The following is a 10000-nucleotide window of genomic DNA, read 5'->3' on the forward strand; positions in this document are numbered from 1 at the left end:
ATGCACATAAAGAAACCACTGTGAGCGTACTGGTAAAGCAACTGCTGCATATGACTTTGAAGAGTTGTGGATTTTTATATACTCAGCCCATAAACACCTAGCCCATGAGAAAATGATCAGATAAATTCAATTTTTTGAATATGAGGTCTTTATTTGTCCTTAAATACTATTTATCACAATTTGATTCGTCAAAATGTTTATAGTGTAATTTTCTACTTTCTATTGTCTGTTAAGGGTAGAAGACAATAATCCGATTGTGTTCCACATAATTTTGAGCAGCATTTGTCCTATAAAGTGATGCCAAATGTCTCAGAAACTACACTGCTAAAAATAAAAATAAAAATAAAGAGATCACTAAAGTAAAACGTAGATCTGAATGAGTGAAATATTTTTATTAAATACTTTGTTCTTTCCAAGGTTGAATGTGCCGACAAAATCACACAAAAATTATCAATGAAAATCTAATGTATCAGCCTAAGGTCTGGATTTGGAGTTAAATTCAAAATAAAAGTGGAAAAACACACTACAGGCTGACCCAACTTTGATGTAATATCCTTTAAACAAGTCAAAAGGAGACTCATAGTGTGTGTGGTCTCCGCGTGCCTGTATAACCTCCCTACAATGCCTGGGCATGCTCCTGATGAGGCGGTCAATGTTCTCCTGAGGGAACTCCACCCAGACCTGGACTAAAGCATCCGCCAACTCCTGGACAGTCTGTGGTGCAACTTGGCGTTGGTGGATGGAGCGAGACATTATGTCCCAGATGTGCTCAATTGGATTCAGGTCTGGGAAACGGGCGGGCCAGTCCATAGCATCAATGCCTTCGTGTTGCAGGAACTGCTGACACACTCCACCCACATGAGGTCTAGCATTGTCTTGCATTAGGAGGAACCCATGGCCAACCGCACCAGCATATGGTCCCACAAGGGGTCTTAGGATCTCATCTCGGTACCTAATGGCAGTCTACCTCTGGTGAGCACATGGAGCCCTCCAAAGAAATGCCACCCCACTCCATTACTGACCCACTGCCAAACCGGTCATGCTGGAAGATGTTGCAGGCAGCAGAACATTCTCCACAGTGTCTCCAGACTCTGTCACGTCTGTCACATGTGCTGTGTGAACCTGCGTTCATCTCTGAAGAGCACAGGGCGCCAGTGGCGAATTTACCAATCTTGGTGTTCTCTGGCAAATGCCAAACGTCCTGCACAGTGTTGGGCGGTAAGCACTACCCCTACCTGTGAACATTGGGCCTTATACCACCCTCATGGAGTCTGTTTCTGACTGTTTGAGCAGACACATGCACATTTGTGGCCTGCTGGAGCTCATTTTGCAGGGCTCTGGCAGTGCTCCTCCTGTTCCTCCTTGCACAAAGGAGGTAGCGGTCCTGCTGCTGGGTTGTTGCCCTCCCACGGCTTCCTCCACGACTCCCGATCCACTGGCCTATCTCCTGGTAGTGCCTCCATGCTCTGGACACTACGCTGACAGACAGAGCAAACCTTGCCACAGCTCGCATTGATGTGCCATCCTGGATGAGCTGCACTACCTGAGCCACTTGTGTGGGTTGTAGACTTTGTCTTATGCTACCACTAGAGTGAAAGCACCGCCAGCATTCAAAAGTGACCAAAACATCAGCCAGAAAGAACTAAGTCATCAAATCAGAACTGAGAAGTGGTCTGTGGTCACCACCTGCAGAACCACTCCTTTATTGGGTGTGTCTTGCCAATTGCCTATAATTTCCACCTGTTGTATATTTCATTTGCCCAACAGCATGTGGAACTGATTGGCAACCAGTGTTGCTTCCAAAGTGGACAATTTGATTTCACAGAGGTATGGTTGACTTGGAGATACATTGTGTTGTTTAGGTGTTCCCTTTATTTTTTAGCAGTATATATATATATATATATATATATATATATATACACACACACACACACACACACACACACACACACACACACACACACACACACACACACAGTCTATGGTCAATGAATATGAAATTAAATTAAATGAAAAATACTTTATTAATCCCCAAAGGGAAATTCAGTATTGTAGTAGATAATAATAATTAATTTGAGGAGGTCTTGTTCCGGAGGCTGATGGCTGCTGGCAGGAATGATCTTCTGTATCTTTCAGTCTTGCATCGGACCTGAAGAAGCCTGTCACTGAACACACTTTGTTGTTTCATCACTGTGTTGTGGAGAGGGTGTGAAGAATCCTCCATCATCTTCATCAGCTTGCGCAGCATTCTTCTTTGGACAATCAGCTCCAGCGGCTCCAGAGTTACTCCAAGCACAGAACCAGCTTTCTTGATCAGTTTGTTGATTCTTTTCAAGTCTCTGGTTCTGATGCTACAACCCCAGCAGATGGCTGCAAAGCTGATTGCACTCTCCACAACAGACTTATCAAAGAAATGCAACATCTTGGTGCAGATGTTAAATGATCTCAGCTTCCTTAAGAAGTACAGTCTGCTCTGACCTTTCTTGGAGATGTAGTCAGTGTTGCATTTCCAGTCCAGTTTGTTGTCCAGCTGAACTCCAAGATACTTGTATTCCTCCACCACCTCCACCTCCTCTCCCAGGATGGAAACAGTGCTTTGTTTGTTCTTGTTCCTCCTGAAGTCAACAATCGTCTCTTTTGTTTTGCTGGTATTTAATATGAGATGATTGTCACCGCACCATTTAACAAACTGACTGACCAGTTCTCTGTACTCTGCTTCTTGTCCATCACTGATACACCCCACAACTGCAGAGTCTTCAGAGTATTTCTGCAGATGACAGGACTCAGAGTTGTACTGGAAGTCTGAGGTGTACAGTGTGAATAGGAATGGCGAGAGTACAGTTCCTTGTGGTGCACCAGTGCTGCTGACCTCCATCTCAGACACACAACCTTTCAGTCTCACAAACTGTGGTCAGTTTGTGAGGTAGTCATAGATGCAGGTGGTTGTGGATGTATCCACCTGGAATTTATGGAGCTTCTCACATAACAAATCAGGCTGAATGGTATTAAAAGCACTTGAGAAATCAAAGAACATGACCCTCAGAGTGCTGCCTGAATGGTCCAGATGAGAGTGTGCTCTCTGGAGCAGGTATATGATGGCATCTTCAACCCCAAGTCCATTACGACATGCAAACTGTAATGGGTCCTGAAAGGTGTTTACTTGCTTGTTGAGGTGAGCCAGTAAGAGTCTCTCCAGGACTTTCACGATGTGAAATGTCAAGGCAGCTGGTCTGTAGTCACTTGGTTCAGCTGGTTGTGTTTTTTTAGGCACTGGAATAAGGCAGGAGGTTTTCCACAGCACTGGGACTCTATTTTGTCTCAGACTGGTGTTGAAAAGGTGCTGGAGAATCGGACATAGTTGTTTTGAGCAGGTCTTGAGAACTCTGGGACTGACACCATCTTGACCTGCAGCCTTGTTTTGGTTCAGTTTCTCAAGTTGCTTCATAACCTGTTTGCAGGAGACAAGGTGGAGGTCTCAGGATGTCCTGATGTGGAGGGAGATGAAGCTGTATTCTGGTCCATGACTGAGCTGCAGGGTGACAGATTGGAGGTGTGACAGGAAAGCAGTGGGCTTATGGAGGGTGTGTGGTCTGTTGGGCTGGAAGTAGGGGGTGAACTGAACCTGTTGAAGAATATTTCAGCTCATTAGCTCTGTCCAGACCTCCATCAGGCTGGTCCTCCTTTAACTTGAAGCCGGTGATCTTCTTCATTCCAGACCACACATCCCTCACGTTATTCTGCTGGAGCTGATTTTCTAACTTCTTCCTGTAGTCCTCCTTGCACTTCTTAGTTTGTGTTTTAAGTTGTTTTTGTGTTGCCCTCAATAACTCCCTGTCTCCATCGCTGAAGGCTTTCTTTTTGATGTTCAGCAGCTTTTTCAGGTCACTGGTGATCCAGGGTTTGTTATTGGGGAAGCACCTCACTGTTCTTGTTGGGACAGTGCTGTCCACAGAGAAGTTTATGTAATCTGTCACACATTCAGTCATGGCGTTGATGTTGTCTCCATGAGGTTCACAGAGGATGTTCCAGTCTGTAGCCTCAAAGCCTCCTCTAAGAGCATCTTCAGCAGACCAGATTTTGAGGGTCTTTGTGATGACTGGTTGCTGCTCAACGATGGGCTTGTAGGTGGAGGTGAGAAGCACCAGATTATGGTCAGAACTTCCTAAAGGAGGCAGGGCAAAACAACTGTATCCATTATTCATGTTTGCATAAATGAGTCCAAGAGCTTATTTTCTCTGGTGGAGCAGCTGACAAACTGCTGGAATGTTGACAGAATTGCAGAGAGGGAGATGTTGTTGAAGTCTCCGGAGATCGCCATGAATGAGTTTGGATGCTGTGTTTGTAGCCAGGCAACGACGGAGCTGATGACGTCACAGGCTGTATCTGGTGTTGTACCAGGTATTATATAAACCGCTACCAGAATAACACAGGTAAACTCTCTGGGTAAATAATATGGACGAAAGCTCACAGCTAACAGTTCGATGTCCCTTGTGCATGTCTTCTCCTTGACAGTAACATGTCCAGGAAGACACCAACGCTGGTTAACCAGCACTGCAATTCCACCACCCTTTAGCTTTCCACTGTGCTGTCTACTGCGGTCTGCATGGGCCATTTTAAAGCCTGGTACAGACACATTATACTCAGGGATGTGTTCATGCAGCCATGTCTCGGTGAAGCACATAATACTAGACTCTGTATTCTTTCTGAGACCTTGTTAGCATCTCGAGCTCGTCTGTTTTGTTAGCTAGCAATCTCACATTACCCATGACGACGGTCGGGAGAAATGGTTTAAATCTCCATCGTTTCCTTCACTCTCTGACTCCTGCTCTGCATCCTCTTCTCTTTCTTTTCAACTCCATCGGGATTTGATGTGTTGTTTCGCTGATAATCCTGATTTGGGAGAGGTTAATCCGTTGATCCCGATTGTAAACAAGTCTTTCGTTGCCATGGAGACTCATCATAACAAGCCTTGAAAGAGCAAAAATATGCAGAAAAATCTTCCTTGCAACACACCCTCCGAACAGGCATGAAATCCTCAGAAAAAAAAAACCTAATTTGAGGTAATATCTATGTGAGAAGACTTTGCACATTAAAAAAAAAATCAAGATAGCAAGTCAGAGCTACTATAATTTGCTGCCAACAGACGGCGCAATCTAGAATGGAAAGATGAGTGTATACAAGGAGTGTTTTCATTGTGTGTCTCTTTTCATTCTCCTTTTTCCAGTTTTTACAATAACACAAAATGTTAACATTTCACTCACATGAGAAAAAAGCAACAAGAGGATTCAGTAGGAGCCATATTGAAACCACAGACTTTCTACAGAGTAGAAATAAGAATAAATCCATTCATTCCAAACAATGGTCCAAATCCAGTTTGAGACCAGTACCTAATTACATGTGTCAAGGAAGTGGTGGAGAAAATGTTTTTGCCAATATTCACCTATTTTAGAGAACTTTATGCAAAAACTACTGGATGGATTTTAATTGTTTTTGTTTGGTTTCCTGAGAGTTGGTCTTGTTCCAACTTATGCATGTAATTGCACTAAAACTGGTCAGGGTTATCGGGCAAAAAAGACAGGAGAAGTGCCCAACAGGTTTCACAAGATATCAAAGATAGAGCTGAATCTGGATCTAAAACAGGAAAAAATCACTGCAAGGAAACAATCTAAGATATAAATATGCAATGAACACAACAATACAGCCAATACATTGTGGATTCATTATAATTTTTTTTAGGAATCACTAATATATATATATATATATATATATATATATATATATATATATATAAAAATGGATGTAGGCCTACATAGGGTGCAAATCACAACATGGGTGGAAATGAGTGCTTTTCTAGTTCTATTTTGGATCAACTCAAAAAGCTTAGCGTTTTAGGCAAAATTTTCAGACACCAAGGAGATGTTTGGACAGCCTAACTAATGTGTCAGTCAAGAGGAAACTTAAATAAAACCTTGTTGACTCTCCTCCATGGTGAAGAAACTTGAACTCTGGAAGATATATACACACATTTGTATGACAGTGACTGTTACTGCTCAGCCATTAAGATGCCAAAAATGACAAAAACACTGACACAGATCACACCTGAATTAACGGCTTTGGCTGAAGGAAGATATTATTGAACTTTTAATGACGAGGGTGTTGGTCTCGACATCATTTGATAAACTCCTCCTCTTTGCGTCTAGCATCTGGTTTTCAAATCACTATAGTCACCTGCTGGTGTAGCAAATAAAAACTTGCTTCAGATATAGAAAGATAAGTGTAAAATACATTAAGTTAAAGAACATAATCATTCAAAGCAAAATAAAATTATTTTTTTAGTAGAAGCTCAACAGCAGAGCTTTATTGGGACGTATAAAAAAAAAACAGTGGGTGTACTGCTGTGCGAGTCCATCCACAACTCACACACTGCAGCACAAAATATACAAATTCCATAAGAACCCTTCTCAATATTAACATTTTTTTTATTTTTTACTTTTAATGTCACAAACACCTTGTTTCTTAAATCAATGGTCCAGACTCAGGTGTACAGAGCAATTGTATTTCTGCTGCCATCCAAAACTAACATTCAGTTTACAAAAGCATGAAAAACTGTTTCAACAACCCTGTATCACCCAAACATACTTTCAGTGCACCTGCAAATAGCTGATCAGGTCATGAAGACACATCTTAAAACTGTATGATAATGCCATCCTGTTGTCATGATTCCTGCTTATCATTTTAATGAATTTAATTGTTAATCTAGTTAAGTCTTCACTATACCTGATCTAATCCTATCTACATTATCTTTTCCTTCTCAATGCCGAGGTTTCATGCATTTTTAAAGTCTGACTGAGGCTAATTAAATTAGAAGTGCATCTCAAATTAGACTGACGGGTAAGAGTAACACATGGGGGTAAATCCTGATTAATTTACCTTTTACATAGTCTCAATTTAACCAAGTGCTATGTTGATTGTTGCAGCTGCCCCCTCTGATATATAATAGATGACTTCACAGGCTTAATGTCCTTTTACTAATGAGCAGACCACTTTAATTTTTTTTACCATAGCTATGTTGGTGTGCTCCAAAAGTTACAGTATTTTGATTAAGTAGTTATAAATATTTTAAAGAAGTAAATCTATCTGAAATTAATGAATGTACATCAGTATTTTCTTTTCATTGGTATTACATTTTGAGGGATTTTTAATTTATTTTCCATTGCAAAGCATTCATAATTATTCTACTGATATTTCAGTGTCATAAAACATGACAAAACAAAAACATATGTAAAAAATTGAGATAAAGAGTAATACAGAGGAAAATCAAGAAACAAAAAAAAAAAAAAAAAAAAAAAAAAGTAGTAACAGCTATCGGTAAATACTAGAGGGTGCTGTTTCCTCTTTCCCTTGTTCAGATAAACAGTTCTGTGCTAAGAATGGGAGCTGCAGCAGTAGAAAGAAAGGGGAAAAAATGAGCATTTGAGATGCTCCAGTTTTCACAAGATTGTGTTCCTTGCTGACTGTCTCATCAGTCACCTACAGTACATCATGGCAGTAACAACAACTTTTTCAAACAAGTGGTACAAGCAAGAGGTAAAGCTTCTTAGGTATTTAAAGTTAAAAAGTAAGTAGAGACGTTTGTTTCTTTTAGAAAGAAAGAAAAAAAATTCATTTGAACTCTTCATAATGTCTTGGTTTTACTTTTCAGTGATAAACAATAAATAAATAAAGCCACATAAAGTCTATTGTTCCAAGTTTGTGATTAATGAGTAGCGCTGTCTGTATCTGGACCCAGTCTTTCAACATGGACCTGCGCCTCCCTCAGCTGGCTCCTATCATCTTCCTACCTATCAGTCAGCGCCTCACACAAGCCCCAGCCTAACACCTTGTTCCCCTGTCATCATCTTAGGCTTTTTCTTTCACATTTTTCCTCTTTGTCCTGACGCTTTCCTCACGTCTCCGTCTCATCTCCGTGTGTTTCTCGTGCTTCTGACTCGCATGGCCCTTCTTTGGTCTTTGGCAACACTTGACAGCAGCTCTTGCAAGGTGTTGATGGCATTCTTGGTCCAGTGGTCCACCTCATTAAAGACTCTGTACACCCAAAGCTTCAGCTCAAACAGAGCGGTCGGACCGTCTAACTGCCAATGAGAAGACAAGAGCAGCTCCGTCTCAGCTTCTTATCTTCGCACTTCCTCTTTTACTAATGCATCTGTTGACATGCGGACCTACCTGCAAGCCCTCCAAGCTCGGAGTCAAGATTGTAGTGCCGTCTGCAGCTTTGACGAGCTCTCCAGTGCTGATTAAGAGAAATGACAATCTGTCGTTTACTGTCCTCCTCTGCTTCTCATACTCACCCTCCTCCTCACAACCCAGCTCCTCTTCCTCTTTAGTGATGGCTCTCTCCAGCAAGCTGCGGCACTGCAGCAAAGCAGAGTGGAGGCGCCAGAGCTTGTCTCTGGCGTCCAGCTGGGAGGAAGGAGAAGGCACAGACACCAGACGGCCGTCAGCCACATCTGCAGAGAAACCTTCCCTCTTTCTCTTGAGGACCAAGACAAAGTAGAGAGAAAACAAGGCAACAACAAGGAACAAATGTGAGATGTGGGATGATGATAGTCAAAGAATGATGTCAACAAGTTAAGAGCGGGGGTGGGGATTAAAGATGTTTTTAATCAAACCACACTGACGTAACTTTTGACATGTTTAGCCTTATAAAATGAGGCAACAAGCAATTCTTTTACTATTTGATAAGCCTTTCGTTGGACTCAATAGAAGTACTTGTTTTCAACCCGGCTCCAGTAGGGCCTTAGAAAGTGAAGAAAAAAGTTTGCATGAAGTTAAAGTAGCTCAAACATCCCAGAGATTTAAGCAAAAGAAAAAAGAAAAACCTTTATTACTTAATAATTAATGATGTATGATGCTACATGAAAAGGGACTTATTTATTTAGTTGCCAAGAACTTTATGTTTAAACTTGCTTTCAAGTTTAAACTCATGTTTGTAGAATAAGAATAAGACAAAGACTCAGAAACGGTTTTTATGCTAACGCCATCAAGGCATTAAACGCTGCATGAATGTATTTATTACCACTGTTTTTTGTATTTTTATATGTTTATAATTTTATGTTTATATTTATTTTACCATTTTCTTGCACCTTATGACGGTTTGCACTTTTTCAATTTTCTTGTAAACATGCAATGACAATAAAGACATTCAACATTTAACAAGAACCAAAGCTACAGCTAGCAAGCACTAGCTAGCTAAAAAAAGAAAGCGCTAAACATATAACACAAACAAATCGCTAGCTAGCACTTTCACATACAGTGCATAAAAAGAGGAAAAGCTAGCAAAATGTCACATTTAAACATCTATTTTTAGACAAATTAACCCATTAAAATAATAAATTACCTATGTTATTCCCTCTAAGCAGTTGGCTGTGTCTCAGATTTTGGATTTAAACAAACATTTGGGTAGATAGCAGGGCTCTTAGCCTTTGGAGTGACATGCATAAACTATGTAGGTCTGACTGAAATATCATCACTCTACAGATGTAGTTTACTTGTCAATAACTCTGGATGGACAATTAGTAGTGCAGTTAGTGTCATACTGCGTAAATTGTGGGTAACAGGGTTTGCTTATAAACCAACTTTATGATAAGGATACTGCTAGCACTGAAGCTAGCATTTCTCTGTGGAAAAACTCTGTGCTAACCTTCAGTATCATGTTTTTTTTTTTTTTGGTTTTTTTGGTTTTTTTTTTTTTTTTTTTTTTTTTAGCACATACCAGAATACCATTCTCTAAAATCATGTTTTAGTTTATTTATACTCTACTGAAATAATTACAAATGATTAATTTGACAAGCTGTTTAATTAGATGCCCTGTGTGACTCATTTAATTTGATTTTATTGCACTCTGCAATAAAACCAATTCTCATTTCTCCAATAATTCCCATTAAAGGGATGAAACCAAAGTGATTCAGGGCCACTCTGCTGCAGCAACACGTCACAACCT

General features: G+C 40.6%; 1 protein-coding gene across 1 annotated transcript in view; it reads right to left on the reverse strand.

Annotated features, from left to right (window-relative positions):
* Nucleotides 1–6476: 6476 nt before the first annotated feature.
* cntf (ciliary neurotrophic factor) overlaps nucleotides 6477–10000 on the reverse strand; it is a 6109-nt gene continuing 2585 nt past the window's right edge. Inside the window, exons 2-3 of the mRNA XM_079238352.1 lie at nucleotides 8224–8532; nucleotides 6477–8132 (exon numbers count right to left, since the gene is read on the reverse strand). Of these exons, the coding sequence (XP_079094478.1) occupies nucleotides 7959–8132; nucleotides 8224–8532 (483 nt within the window). The 3' untranslated portion in view covers nucleotides 6477–7958. The remainder of the gene's footprint in view (nucleotides 8133–8223; nucleotides 8533–10000) is intronic.

Source organism: Telmatherina bonti, assembly GCF_933228915.1.
Source record: "Telmatherina bonti genome assembly, chromosome: 3".
Taxonomy (NCBI): domain Eukaryota; kingdom Metazoa; phylum Chordata; class Actinopteri; order Atheriniformes; family Telmatherinidae; genus Telmatherina; species Telmatherina bonti.